This window comes from Mobula hypostoma, chromosome 6, assembly GCF_963921235.1.
Source record: "Mobula hypostoma chromosome 6, sMobHyp1.1, whole genome shotgun sequence".
NCBI classification, from domain to species: domain Eukaryota; kingdom Metazoa; phylum Chordata; class Chondrichthyes; order Myliobatiformes; family Myliobatidae; genus Mobula; species Mobula hypostoma.
Window position 1 is genome coordinate 86085453 of NC_086102.1, and position 15898 is coordinate 86101350.

The 15898-nt window shown below is 42.1% G+C and overlaps 1 protein-coding gene across 2 annotated transcripts in view; it reads left to right on the plus strand.

Annotated features, from left to right (window-relative positions):
• LOC134348165 (RCC1 and BTB domain-containing protein 2-like) overlaps window positions 1-15898 on the plus strand; it is a 79042-nt gene that overhangs the window by 12045 nt on the left and 51099 nt on the right. For both annotated transcript variants that reach the window (XM_063051134.1, XM_063051133.1), the window contains exon 4: window positions 15062-15228. In XM_063051134.1, coding sequence (XP_062907204.1) covers window positions 15062-15228 — 167 coding nt within the window. The remainder of the gene's footprint in view (window positions 1-15061; window positions 15229-15898) is intronic.

Here is a 15898-nt window from a genome sequence, read left to right on the forward strand (position 1 = left end):
AGAGAGGAGAAACTCCATCTTCCTGGAGAGAAGCGATTATTTCAGTTATTCCTAAAGAGGGTAAAGATAAACTAGAATGTGGCAATTATCGGCCAATTAGTGTTCTTAATTTAGATTACGAACTATTTACATCTATACTAGTGCGCAGATTGGAAAAGCTTTTACCTGGCCTAATCCACTTAGACCAGACTGGATTTATTCAACAAAGACAAACACAGGACAACATAAGGAGAACTCTGCACATATTAGAACAGGTTAATAAGAACGAGACAGAGACAATGGTAGTAGGATTGGACGCTGAGAAAGCTTTTGATTCGGTTAGTTGGGCATTCCTATACAGAGTGTTAGGAAGATTCGGCTTTCAAGAAAAGTTTATTAAAGTAATTCAGACTCTATATGACAGCCCTACGGCCCGAATTAAGATAAATGGGGACCTCTCTGACTCCTTCATCTTAGAGAGAGGCACTAGACAGGGATGCCCAATTTCTCCTCTCCTTTTTGCGCTATATATTGAACCACTTGCCCAACTAATAAGACAGAGCGAAACCGTAAAAGGTATCAAGGTGGCAGGGATTGAACAGAAAGTGGCGTTATTCGCAGATGATGTTTTGGTCTATCTGAGTGAACCAGAAAAATCATTTATAGGATTGTTTACACTGTTGGATGACTTTGGGAAAATATCAGGTTATAAAATAAATGTAAAGAAAATGCAGGTTATGTCCCTAAATTATACACCATCCAAAAAATTGCAGGATACGTACGATCTTAAGTGGGAAGCTAAATCATTAAAATATTTAGGAATAACCCTGCCGAAGGATCTTTCAACGCTGTCACAGGTAAATTATGGGCCATTAATCTCAGCGATAAAAGCAGATATGCATAGATGGAATCTTATCCCCTTTTTAAGTTTAAATTCAAGGATAAATACTATAAAAATGAATATTCTTCCTCAGTTATTGTATCTTTTCCGTACTTTACCGGTGGAGGTGGATGATAATCAATTCAGGGAATGGGACAAATGGATTTCCCGCTTCATTTGGCAAGGAAAGAAACCTAGAATTTGATATAACACCTTACAGTTAGGGAAGGAAGGAGAAGGTATGGTTCTTCCTTGCCTGAGAAATTATTTTTATGCCTCACAGATAACCCCTCTGTTATATTGGTGTAATAGGGAATATAAGGCTAGATGGAAGGAAATAGAATTTGGATTAGTTGACAGTTTTCCACTACAGGCCTCAATAGCTGACAAAGGATTGATGGCCCAGTTGGAAAAATTTTAAAAACGGTTGGATAAATCTTACATTAAAAGTATGGCAGAAGGTGGTTAATTCATGTGGAATTAATAACATGTTAAAACTCTTTAGATGCTGTGCATATGATACCGAATGCCTTCCCAACAGAGGAGATAAAAGATTTGAGCTATGGATAAAGAGAGGTCTTACAACCTACCTCTCATTTATAGATAAAAGAGTATTACAAAGTTTCCAAATCCTGCAGGACAAACATGGCCTAGAACACAATGACTTTTTTAGGTACCTTCAAGTACGAAACGATGTTAACCAGAGTTGTAGACATACAGACCTATCAACAGTAGAATTAGAATTTTTCAAGATTCTGAATTCAGCTTGCAGTTCAATACCTAGTAAATTAGTTTCTCGATTATATAATGCACTCTCCCATGCTAAAAATGTAAATACACTGTATATTAAAGAGAAGTGGGAGAAAGAAGCGGGGTTGGTACTTTCAGAGGAGGCTTGGGGGAAAATCTGCAGCTTTCAATGGTCCTCGACTAATTCTTTGACTTGGAGAGAACATTGTTGGAAAAACATTGTAAGATACTTCAAGACCCCATATCAGGAAAAATATAAAGATACAAATGTGACGTGTTGGAGAAGGTGCGGCTCCAAGGAGGCAAATCATTTTCATATTTTCTGGGATTGCCCTAAATTAAGTCTATATTGGGAAGGTATTCATAGAACATTAGTTAAGGTACTTAGGTCCCAGATACCTCTGAACTTTGAGACGCTCTATTTGGGGCATGTATTGTTCCTTGAACAGAAGGAAGATATAAAGTTGCTGCAGGCCCTCTTAGCGGCAAGTAAGAAATCAATCACTAGAAAGTGGCTAAATCCAATACCACCTACATTAGAAGATTGGCACGAAATTATCTTGGAAATATTTAAAATGGATGAGTTGACTTACTCCCTGAGAATTCAAAAAGAAAAATTTTATCAAATCTGGAATAAATGGATTGAATATATAACCCCAATGTGAGCAGACTTTAGATGACTCTCCTAATGATTTATACTGCTCTTCTCATCAACACAGTAATATTGCTAACATAAGCACCCCTAGTCTAAATGTCTTTTTTTTTTGTTTTCTTTTGGAAAATAAGAGAATTAACACAAGTGAAGGGAAAGATTTGGGAAAGGGATAAAAAATGAAAAAATTAAGTAAATAAGTACATAGGGATTGGATAATTATGTCTGCGGGCAGGAGCAAGCATGAACAAATTAGGATATAAACACCTACAATGGTTGTTACATAGGCTTACATACAACATTTTGGACCAGTAGAAATGGTCCAGAAGAGTTATATGGAAACTATTATTACTATTTTTCTTAACAATTAATACCATTACTTAGCCTAATAGATTAGAATTACCACAGTACATAGTTATCTATTTAAGTGTCTAATTTCCTTTTATATCATCTCAAGAATGTATAAATAATTATAGTTTTATACATATAAAAAAATGGAAAAGGTTATATGTGTGAAAAAAGTACATGATATTTGTGAATTCCTTATCCAAATAAAAATAAAATTTAAAAAAAGGGAGATGAGGCTGAGTACAGGGCTACGGTAGGAAACTTTGTCACATGGTGTGAGCAGAATTATCTGCAGCTTAATGTGGAAAAGACTAAGGAGCTGGTGGTAGACCTGAGGAGAGCTAAGGTACCGGTGACCCCTGTTTCCATCCAGGGGGTCAGTGTGGACATGGTGGAGGATTACAAATACCTGGGGATATGAATTGACAATAAACTGGACTGGTCAAAGAGCACTGAGGCTGTCAACAAGAAGGGTCAGAGCCGTCTCTATTTCCTGAGGAGACTGAGGTCCTTTAACATCTGCCGGACAATGCTGAGGATGTTCTACGAGTCTGTGGTGGTCAGTGCTATCATGTTTGCTGTTGTGTGTGTGCTGGGGCAGCAGGCTGAGGGTAGCAGACACCAACAGAATCAACAAACTCATTCGTAAGGCCAGTGATGTTGTGGGGATGGAACTGGACTCTCTCACGGTGGTGTCTGAAAAGAGGATGCTGTCCAAGTTGCATGCCATCTTAGACAATGTCTCCCATCCACTACATAATGTACTGGGTGGTCACAGGAGTACATTCAGCCAGAGACTCATTCCACCGAGATGCAGCACAGAGCGTCATAGGAAGTCATTCCTGCCTGTGGCCTTCATAACAAGGGGAATTGAGTGTAAGAGCAAAGAGGTCCTTCTGCAGCTGTACAGGGCCCTGGTGAGACCACACCTGGAGTACTGTGTGCAGTTTTGGTCTCCAAATTTGAGGAAGGACATTCTTGCTATTGAGGGAGTGCAGCGTAGGTTCACAAGGTTAATTCCTGGGATGGTGGGACTGTTATATGTCGAAAGATTGGAGCGACAGGCTTGTATACTTTGGAATTTAGAAGGCTGAGAGGGGATCTTATTGAAACATATAAGATTATTAAGGGATTGGACGCATTGGAGGCAGGAAGCATGTTCCCGCTGATGGGTGAGTCCAGAACCAGAGGCCACAGTTTAAGAATAAGGGGTAGGCCATTTAGAATGGAGTTGAGTAAAAACTTTTTCACCCAGAGAGTGGTGGATATATGGACTGCTCTGCCCCAGAAGGCTGTGGAGGCCAAGTCTCTGGATGCTTTCAAAAAAGAGATGGATAGAGCTCTTAAAGATAGTGGAATCAAAGCTTATGGTGATAAGGCAGGAAATGGATACTGATTGTGGATGATCAGCCATGATCACAGTGAATGGCGGTGCTGGCTCAAAGGGCCAAATGGCCTACTCCTGCACCTATTGTCTATTGTCTATTTACAACTCCTCCTTTGGAGGGTCAGACACTCTGAGCCAATAGGCTGGTCCTGGACTTATTTCATAATTTACTGGCATAATTTACATATTATTATTTAACTATTTATAGTTCAATTACTATTTAGTATTTATGGAGCAACTGTAACGAAAACCAATTTCCCCCGAGATTAATAAAGTATGACTATGACTATATGGAAAGCCTACAGCTCAATACAGGCCCTTCGGCTCACAAAGCTGTGCCGAACATGTCCTTACCTGAGAAATTACCTAGGGTTACCCATAGCCCTCTATTTTTCTGAGCTCCATGTGTCTGTCCAGGAGTCTTAAAAGACCTTATCATATCCGCCTCCACCACCGTTGCTGGCAGCCCATTCCACGCACTTACTACTCTCTGCGTTTAAAAAAACTTACCCCTGATATCTCCTTTGTACCTACTTCCAACTACTTATAACTGTGCCCTCCCGTGCTAGCCATTTCAGTCCTGGGAAAAAGCCTCTGACTATCCACGCGATCAATGCCCCTCATCATCTTGTACACCTCTGTCAGGTCACCTGTCATCCTCCATCGCTCCAAGGAAAAAAGGCCGAGTTCACTCAACCTATTCTCATAAGATGTGCTTCCCAATCCAGGCAACGTCCTTGTAAATCTCCTCTACACCCTTTCTATGGTTTCCACATCCTTCCTAAAGTGCAGCGGTTCCCAACCACCGGGCCGCAAAGCATGTGCTACCGGGCCGCAAGGAAACGATATGATTTGGCGATATGAGTCAGCTGCACCTTTCCTCATTCCCTGTCACGCCCACTGTTGAGCCATTACACATGCGAGGTCATTACCCACGCGTCATCCATGTCAGCGCGGGAAGGAAATCAACTCCTCGAGCTTGCAAATGACGGCGGGCTGAAAAGTATGTTTGACTATCATCTCTGCCGGCATTTGGGATCAAAGTCAAGGCTAAATATCCTGAGATAGCCACAAAAGCACTGAAAACGTTGCTTCCAGCATATTTCTGCGAAGTGGAGTTCTCTGCAATGAATGCAACGAAAACTAAATTGCGGAATAGACTGGACATAAAGAACCCCCTTCGAGTATCGCTGTCTCCCATCACCCCTCGATAGGACCGTCTTGTTGCAGGAAAACAAGCCCAGGGCTCCCACTGATTCAGCGATATTAGTGTGTTGCAATGATTTTATATGTTCATACGGGGAAATATGTGCTGTGTGTTTAATATCCAAACGTTACTTAAAATGTTATGCTATTGACTTGCTTATATAACCATATAACAATTACAGCACGGAAACAGGCCATCTTTGCCCTTCTAGTCCGTGCCGAACGCTACTCTCGCCTAGTCCCACCGACCTGCACTCAGCCCATAACCCTCCATTCCTTTCCTGTCCATATACCTATCCAATTTTTCTTTAAATGATAATATCAAACCTGCCTCTACCACTTCTACGGGAAGTTCGTTCAACACTCACTTCAAGCTCCCCTGTCCTCCCCTGATAATTGACTTATCACTGTATTCATGTGAGGAAAATATGCACTGTGTGTTTAATATTAAATTTGTTAGATAAACCCTTTTAGAAATGAAACTGAGTGTATTCTAGTCGTGATTAACAACCCCGACCGCTCCCCCCCAAACAGAATCGCCAAAAACGATATGCAGGGAAAAAAATCGGCAGGTGCTCGCATGCGCAGGTCACGCATGCGCACTAGTGCCCGCGCAAGGCTTCATGGTAATTGTAGTCTTCTGGGGGTAAAAGCAACGTATTTGACTGCTACTCTTGTCCGTTGGCAACCCTACCCCCCCCCCCCCGGGTCGGCCGGTCTGCAAGAATATTGTCATTATTAAACCGGTCCGCAGTGCAAAGGAGGTTGGGGACCCCTGCCATAGTGAGGCGGCTAGAACTGAGCACAGCACTCCAGGTGGGATCTGAAGTATCCTATATAGCTGCAACATTGCCTCTCGGCTCCTAAACTCAATCCAACAATTGATGAAGGCCAATGCACCGTATGCTTTCTTAACCACAGAGTCAACCTGCGCAGCAGCCTTTAGTGTCCTGTGGACTCGAACCTCAAGATCCCTCTGATCCTCCACACTGCCATCATATTTGACCTACCAAAATGAACCATCTTCCACTTATCTGGGTTGAACCCCATCTGTCACTTCTCAGCCCATTTTTGCATCCTATTAATGTCCCGCTGTAACCTCTGACAGCCCTCCACACTATCCACAACACCTCCAACTTTTGTGTCATCAGCAAATTTACTAACCCATCCCTCCACATCTTCATTCAGTTCATTTATAAGAATCACGAAGAGTAGCAGTCCCAGAACAGATCCCTGAGGCACACCACTGGTGACCGACCTCCATGCAGAGTATGACCCATCTACAACCACTCTTTGCCTTCTGTGGGCAAGCCAGTTCTGGATCCACAAAGCAATGTTCCCTTGGATCCCATGTCTCCTTACTTTCTCAATAAGCCTTGCATGGGGTAACTTATCAAATGCCTTGCTGAAATCCATAGACACTACATCTACTGCTCTACCTTCATCAATGTCACATCCACAAAAAATTCTACCAGGCTCTTAAGGCATGACCTGCCTTTTACAAAGCCATGTTGACTATTCCTAATCATATTACGCCTCTCCAAATATTCATAAATCCTGCCTCTCAGGATCTTCTCCATCTACTTACCAACCACTGAAGTAAGACTCACTGGTCTATAATTTCCTGGGCTATCTCTACTCCCTTTCTTGAATAATGGAGCAACATCCGCAGACCTCCAATCCTCCAGAACTTCTCCGATCCCTATTAATGATGCAAAGATCATCGCCAGAGGCTCAGCAATCTCCTCCCTCACCTCCCACAGTAGCCTGGGGTACATCTCGTCCAGTCCCGGAGACTTATCCAACTTGATGCTTTCCAAAAGCTCCTGCACATCCTCTTACTTAATATCTACATGCACAAGCTTTTCAATCCGCTGTAAGTCATCCCTACATTTGCCAAGATCCTTTTCCATAGTGAATGCTGAAGCAAAATACTCATTAAGTATCTCTGCTATCTCCTCCGGTTCCATACACACTTTTCCACTGTCACACTTGATTGGTCCTATTCTCTCACATCTTATCCTCTTGCTCTTAACATACTTGTAGAATGCCTTGGGGTTTTCCTTAATCCTGTCCGCTAAGGCCTTCTCATGGCTCTTTCTGCTCTCCTAATTTCCTCCTTGAGCTCCTTCCTTCTAGCCTTATAATCTTCCAGCTCTCTACCATTACTTAGCTTTTTGAACCTTTTGTAAGCTCTTCTTTTCTTCTTGACTAGATTTACAACAGCCTTTGTACACCATGGTTTCTGTACCCTACCATCCTTTCCCTGTCTCATTGGAACGTACCTATGCAGAACTCCACGCAAATATCCCCTGAACATTTGCCACGTTCCTGCCGTACATTTCCCTGAGAACATCTGTTGCCAATTTATGCTTCCAAGTTCCTGCCTGATGGCCTCCAATTAAACGCTTTCCTAACTTGTTTGTTCCTATCTCTCTCCAATGCTATGGTAAAGGAGATAGAGTTGTGATAACTCTCCAAAATACTGTCCCAGTGAGAGATCTGACACCTAACCAGGTTAATTCCCCAATACAAGAAAAAGTACAGCCTCTCCTCTTGTAGGCTTATCTACATATTGTGTCAAGAAACATTCTTGAACACACTTAACAAACTCCATCCCATCAAAACCCTTCGCTCTAGAAAGATGCCAATTAATATTTGGGAAATTAAAATTTCCTACCACGACAACGCTGTAATTATTACACCTTTCCAGAATCAGTCTCCCTATCTGCTCCTTGATGTCCCTGTTACTATTGGGTGGTCTATCAAAAATTACCCAGTAGGGTTATTGACCTCTTCCTGTTCCTAACTTCCACCCACAGAAACTCTGCAGACAATCCCTCCATGTCTTCCTCCACTTCTATGGCTGTGACACTGTCTCTGATCAACAGTGCCATGCCCCCACCTCTTTTGCCTCCCTGCCTGTCCTTTCTGAAACATCTAAAGCCTGGCACTCGAAGTAATCATTCCTGCTCCTGGGCCATCCAAATCTCTGTAATGGCCACAACATCACAGCTCCATTGTTGTCTTAGTCTATTACTAAAAGTGTTCTTCTGTTTAGCCAAGGTGGCATGCAGAGGGTGAGAAGCATTGTTCAGAATTGACAGGATTTTCCGTAGAGTCCTTTGTTCTATCACAGCCTCCATTGTGTCCAGTTTGACTCCTATAACAGAGCCAGCCTTTCTAATCAGTTTACTGAGCCTGTTGGCATCACCCATGTTGATGCCATTGCCCCAGCACATCACCGCATAGAAGATTGTACTGGCAACAACAGACTGGTAGAACATGTGAAGGAGAGGCTTGCAAACCCCAAAGGACCTCAGTCTGCTCAGGAAGTAGAGGTGTCTCTGGCCCTTCTCGTACACAACCTCTGATACACAGCATCAGATGCCACAGCTCTGATCCCTGTAGGACATCATTGCCCACACACCAGCCAGAATAATAGCCTTCCACTGCTATCCTCTGTCTTCTATGGGCAAGTTAATTTGGAATCCAAACTACCAATTCACTGTGGATTCCCTGCACCTTCATCTTCCTGATTAACTTAACATGAGGGACTTTGTCAATGCCTTACTAAAATAAAGTTGACAACATTCACTGCCCTATCCTCATCAATCACCTTCGCCACCTCCTCAAAAAATTCAAGTTTGGAAGAGGTGACCTACCCTATACTAAGCAATGCTGATTGTCCTTAATTAACCCATGTTCTTCCAAATGTGAGTCAATCCTATCTCTAAGAATCCTTTCAAATAGTTTTCCTGCTGCTGATGGAAGACGCAACAGCCTATAATTAACTGCATTATCTCTATTTCCCTTAGTAAAGTAACAAAATTGTCGGCTCCCCAGACCTCTGAGAAATTACCTGTGGTTAGAAAAGATGTTAAGATCTTCATCAAAGCCCTATAAATCTCCTCTCTTGCCTCTCTCAAGAACCTGAGATAGATCTCATCAGGGCTGGGGATTTATCCAGGTTAATACTCTTCAAGGGATTCATCACTATATCCTTCTTTGCTTGTTTAGTAATTTGCCAATATCTTCAGACTCTAGCCACAAGTTCCATCCTTTATCCTTAAGCAATCCCACCCTGTCTGTTAGTTATCCTCTTGTTTTAATGTATGTAAAACAAAATGCCATCCAATTCACTTTCGTCTTAAACACGAGAAAGTCTACAGATGCTGGAAATCCATAACAACACATGCAAAATGCTGGAGGAACTTGGCAGGTCAGGCAACATCTATGGAAAAGAATAAACAGTTGAGACTCTTCTTCAGGACAGAAGGAATTGGGAAGACGCCCGAATAAAAAGATAGGGGGAAGAGAAGAAGGCAAGCTGGAAGATAATTTGTGAAGCTAGGTGGGTGGGAAGGTCAAGGGCTGGAGAAGAAGGAATCTGACAGGAGAGGAGAGTGGATCATGGGAGAACGGGAAGGAGGAGGGGACCCAGGGGGAAGTAGTAGTCACTTTAATCTTGCTTGCCAAAGGTATTTCATGTCTCCTTTTGGCCCTCTTGATTCCTTATATAATTCTTTATATCCTCAAAAGCTCCATCTAATTACGGCTTCCTAAGGCTTAAATATGATTTCTTTATCCATTTGTAGAAGTTTACAACATCTCTTGTCATCCAAGCTTCCCCAATCTTGTTATCATTGTCCATCCTCCTTACTGGAACATGTCTGTCTTGAACTCTGATCAACTGGCCTTTAAATGACTCTTGCATGTCATTGTAGACTTGTCCAATAAAACAGCTGCTCCCAAATTACTCTCCCAAACTCCTGCCTAGTAATGCTGTAATTTGCCCTGCCTCAATTTAATACTTCCCCCCGCTAAATCTAGGCTTATCTTATCATGACTATCTTAAAACTTCAGGCGTTGAGATCACAGTTTCCAATGTGCTCTCCCATTGAAAAGTCAGAGACCTGGCTAGGCTTGTCTCCCAGTGCAAAGTCCAGTTTAGCCCTTTCTGTAGTTGGGCTACCATATGCTATTTCAAGAAACCCTCTTGGATGCACCAAACAAATTCTGTCCTAGTTTAGCCGCTTGCACTAAGAAAGTCCCAGTAAGTATTGGGGATGTTAAAATCACCCACTTCAACAATCCTGTTGCTTTGAGATCTTTTTGTAATCTGCCTGTATGTATATTCTTCTATCGCGTGCTCGCTATTGGGACTTTATAGTATAATCCCATCAGAGTGATTGCACTTTCCTATTTTTGAGCTTTATCAATATTTCCTCAGTAGATTAACCCTTTGCTATATCTATTCTTTCTGATCAGCAATGCAACTCCTTCACCTTCTTTACCTCCCTCTCTGTCACATCTGAGACGCGGTCAGTCCTGGCCTAGCAACCATGTCTCTGTAATGGCCACAGTACCACAGTTATATGTATTGACTCAGCCCAAGAGTTATCTTCCTTACCTGTAATACTCCTTGCATTGAATATTCCTTCCATCAGTCCCACGCTGTTCCTTAACCTGTGCCTGCTTGTCCTTCCTTTCAAATTTAGTTGGTATAACCTTTACCTTCCCATCAAAGCCTAGACCTTCTAACCTGCTGCACTGGTTCCCGACCCCTTCCCCCACCCACCCTTCAAGCCCCGCCACTCTAAGCTTTCCTGTGTCACACTAGTGGACCTCACTGTGAGGATGTTGGTACCACTTTAGTCTAGGTGCAACCCATCCCTTCGGTACAGGTTCAGACGGCCTTGAAGAGAGCCCATTGAATCACCTGAAGCCCTCCCTCCTGCACCAATTCCTTAGCCACACTGAATGGCCTCATTTCCTATTTCTTATGTTGCTAGCACATGGCATGGTAGTAAACATAACATTTAACCCGAGGTTTTATTTTTTAACTTACTACCTAACTTTCTAAATTCCCTTTGCAGGACCTAATTTCTTCTCCTGCCTATGTCATTGATGCCAATAATGAATGGTCTTTGGCTGCTCACCCTCTCATCTCAGAATGTCCTGTGCCCTGGCACCAGAAAGCCTGCACACCATCCTGGAGTCTCACTTGTGGCTACCAAAATACCTGTCTATACCCTTAACTGTGCAATTGCCTATCGGTTTTGCTTGCCTAGACTTTGACCTACCCTGCTGTTCAACAGAGCCGGACGTGGTGGCAGTGTTGGGGTGCCAGATTTTTTTTCCCCTGAGAAGTGATCAGCCCCAACAAATTTTCTGGTGACTTTGCTTCCATGAGGAATTTGTGTTGGTCACTTCTACCAATGAATAGGTACATCTGCATTTGCTGCAACTAGTGAGGGCAAAGTCATGATGATTTATCTTTTACTCATTGCTTGATGCAGACCTAATCTTGTAGAATCCATTAAAGACTCAAGCCAGTTTGCTCAGTGGTGGGCCTACTAAGGGTGATGGACCTATGATGGACTTTGGGTAGACGATTTCTGCACTCTTGGTCTTTTCACTGCTTCTTCCAAGTGTTCTTCAACGTGGAAGAGTAATTGTGTATCAGCTAAGGGATGAAGGTTGAGGGTAATCAGGAAGTGGTTTCCTTGTTTACATTGGACCTGCTGCCATGGAAATTCTTGTGATCAATAGATACATTTAATGTCAGAGAAATGTATAAAATATACAAACCCCATTTCCAGAAAAGTTGGAATATTTTCCAAAATGCAATAAGAACAAAAATCTGTGATATGTTAATTCACGTGAACATTTATTTAACTGACGAAAGTGCAAAGAAAAGATTTTCAATAGTTTTACTAACCAACTTAATTGTATTTTGTAAATATACACAAACTTAGAATTTGATGGCTACGACCCACTCAACAAAAGTTGGGACAAAGTTAAAATAAGATTGAAAAGTGCACAGAATATTCAGGTAACACCGGTTTGGAAGACTCCACATTAAGCAGGCTAATTGGTAGCAGGTGAGGTATCATGACCAGGCATAAAAGTAGCATCCATCAAAGGCTCAGTCTTTGCAAGCAAGGATGGGTCGTGGCTCACCTGTTTGTGCCAAAATTCGTGAGAGAAATGTTAGTCAGTTCAAAAGGAACATTTCTCAACGCAAGATCGGGAGTACTTTGGAAAACCATTGTCACTCAAAACAGTCCTTCACTGCATCCAGAAATGCAGCTTGAAACTGTATTACGCAAGGAGGAAGCCATACATCAACTCTATGCAGAAACGCTGGCGAGTTCTCTGGGCCCAAGCTCATCTCAGATGGACCGAAAGACTGTGGAACCGTGTGCTATGGTCAGATGAGTCCACATTTCAGCTAGTTTTTGGAAAAACCGGGCGTCGAGTTCTCCGTGCCAAAGATGAAAACGACCATCCAGATTGTTACCAGCGAAAGGTGCAAAAGCCAGCATCTGTGATGGTATGGGGGTGCATCAGTGCCCACAGCATGGGTGATTTTCATGTACGTGAAGGTACCATTGACTCTGAGGCGTATATTAGGATTTTAGAGAGACATATGTTGCCATCAAGGCGACGTCTCTTCCCGGAACGTCCATGCTTATTTCAGCAGGACAATGCCAGACCACATTCTGCACGGGCTACAACAACGTGGCTTTGTAGACACAGAGTGCGTGTGCTTGACTGGCCTGCTGCCTGTGCAGATCTAACTCCTATTGAAAATGTATGGCGCATCATGAAGAGGAGAATCAGACAACGGAGACCATGGACTGTTGAGCAGCTGAAGTCTTATATCAAGCAAGAATGGACAAAATTTCCAATTGCAAATCTACTACAATTAGTATCCTCAGTTACAAAATGATTAAAAAGTTTTATTAAAAGGAAAGGTGATGTAACACAATGGTAAACGTGCCTCTGTCCCAACTTTTGTTGAGTGTGTTGCAGCTATCAAATTCTAAATTTGTGTATGTTTACAAAATACAATTAAGTTGGTCAGTGAAACTATTGAAAATCTTTTCTTTGTACTTTTGTCAGTTAAATAAAGATTCACGTGAATTAACATATCACAGATTTTTGTTTTTATTGCATTTTGGAAAATATCCCAACTTTTCTGGAAATGGGGTTTGTACGTCCTGAAATTCTTTTTCTTTGCAAACATCCACGAAAACAGAGGAGTGCCCCAAAGAATGAATGATAGTTAAATGCTAGAACCCCAAAGCCCCGCCCCAGCTCCCCCTCCCACACACAATCAGCAGCAGGGCAACCCCCCCACCTCCACAGCAGAAAAACATCAGCGCCCTCCATCGAGCAGCAAGCATCAATAAAGACATCGACTTGCAGTACCCCAAAGACTACTCGTTCACCTGGTAATTCGACATACCACAGGATCTCTCTCTTCCTAATAAGGGAAGAAGAGGTGTCCCCATTTCACAGTGAGAGGGGAGACATAACAAACAACTCACTGATTTACGATGTTAAAAGTCTGTTGTGTCGCATTTTCTGAGCTTTGCACCCAGAAAGTTGGCTCCAGAAAGGCACAACTTTCCAGGCGCACAACCCACGGCAGCTAACCTGCTGCTCCCGATGTTCCATGTTCCCCCGCGATGCCTTAGTCAGGGGCACCGGCCCAGAATCAGCATGTCTCCAGAGCCACGAAAATCCAGAACCCTGAAGGTGCACTGGACTTCCAGGCTGCATCCTTGCGCTATCAAAAAGTGTCCATTCGTGAGGTCCTGACAGTAGGTCCCATTCCTGCAAAGAACCAAATTCAGAGTGTAACTCCAGATTAGGGTCTTCAAAAGAACGAGCATTGAAAAAGAAAAAAAGAGACATCAAAGATAGAAATAGAGCTGTTTCCAAAGATGCAAACAAAGGAGCTGCCGTTTAGTGCCACCTTGGCTTGGCTTGGCTCTGCCCCTCCAAGTCAGGGGTTAATGTTGAACACTTTCAGGGTGTGTCTATCCCACTGTACCACCTACTTTGTGGTCTTGTTTGCTGGTGGGATGTACCAGGGATTGTGATGGTGAAGTGTGCAGTTTTGTTTGGAATGTATGATTTTGTTGCCTGACTAGTCACACAGAGTCCAGTTTGGGTAAGAATGGCAGATGTCCTTCCCTGGAGTACATTGGTGATCTGCAGTATCTCAAAAAAAATCTGTATTATTAATCTGAAATTAAATTTTCCCATTTAATATATGGGGTTTTAAACTCAGGTCTCTGGATTAGTAATCCTAATCTTCAATAATTTAAACCATTGCACAAGTATTTTACCTTAAATCCATTTTTGAGCTCTAGCTGCGGTTGGCTAAATATCTGACTAGGTTGTTAATTTCCATTCAGACCTGGAGTATTTCTTTAGTCACTAAATGAAACAAGGAATTGGCCAGAAGTTGACAAGAAAATCTGGTATTTTGTCTCAGAACATGATGGTGTTTGCATCTAATATGTGAAACTGCTGAAATTATCTTTAAAACTGGGGACGATAGGTTTGGTTCATACTTTTGAACAGTATGATATGAAAGGCCTAAGTGGGCTCTTCTTGCTAGATGTGCTTACCTTTTCCAGTTAGTGGTGGTCACGTTCTGCAGTTGGCCACCAAGCCTGTGGTGTAAGGGGAGAAATAGTTTGCTGCAACTCAGGGTGATAGTTTGGTACTGTGAATGCACGCAGGAGAGGGAAGTAACGGGAACAGCATTTTTTTCTGAGGGTAGAACACTCTCAGAGTGAGCAGATGTCTTCAAAAAATATAGAAATGTGATTTAAAGAAATATTTAAAAATGGTACATCAAGAAAGAGAGGCTGACTTGCACTTTGTTAAACTGTTTTCATGTATTTTAATTAAAATAATAGCATTAATTGTTTAGAGAGGTGTATTTTGGGAAAATTAAATGAGGGTAGTTATTTTCAGACTTTATTTAAACACTTCTGTTAGATACTCCTGTGTGGTCAAATTTAAAAAGAAACATGCTGTTATTCATTTGCAGATGGAGAGGTTTATGCCTGGGGAAATAATGGTTACAGTCAGCTTGGCAATGGAACAACTACTCAAGGCTTGTCTCCATGTCAGGTTTCTACCAATCTGCTTAACAAGAAAGTAATCGAGGTGGCCTGTGGATCCCATCATTCCATGACATTGACTTCTGATGGGGAAGTGAGTAAAATTTGTTTTTGGAGTTAATTAAGAAATAAACTTTTATATGCCATTAGACTGGGAATTTTTGAAATCTTTTCAAGATTTAAATTCCCATTCTCAAACTTGAAAATAAGTAAGGTTACCTTGAATGAGGTACAGCAATTAAGCCCTTTCCTTTGCATGAACCAATGAAATTTGCTCTTACAGATTTTTCAGATTTTCAGTCGACCTAATGATGTATATCTGAATACCAATTGTTTATTTGAAGTCAAATTTTGTTTTGTTTTGTTTCCTCAGTAGTTTTGGTTACTCTTTGTCTAGTCCTCTCTATCTATGCAGTATTCTCTATTCCTACAATGCTCTTAAGAACATTGTCCATGTCCTTTCAGTACCTTTACATTTTGTACCAGTGTTAGACCATAAGACCTAGGAGCAGAATTAGGCCATTCAGCCCGTCATGTCTGCTCAGCCATTTGATCATGGTTGATTTATTTTCTATCTCAACCCCATTCTGTTTTCTTCTTCCCATAACCTTTGACACCCGTGCTAATAAACAACCTATCAATCTCAGCTTGCCCTCCACTGTGACAAAGAATCCTACAAATTCACCACCTTGCTAAAGAAATTCCTTCTCACGTCTGTTCTAAAGGGATATTCTGGGCCCAGACTCCTCCCACCACTGGAAGCA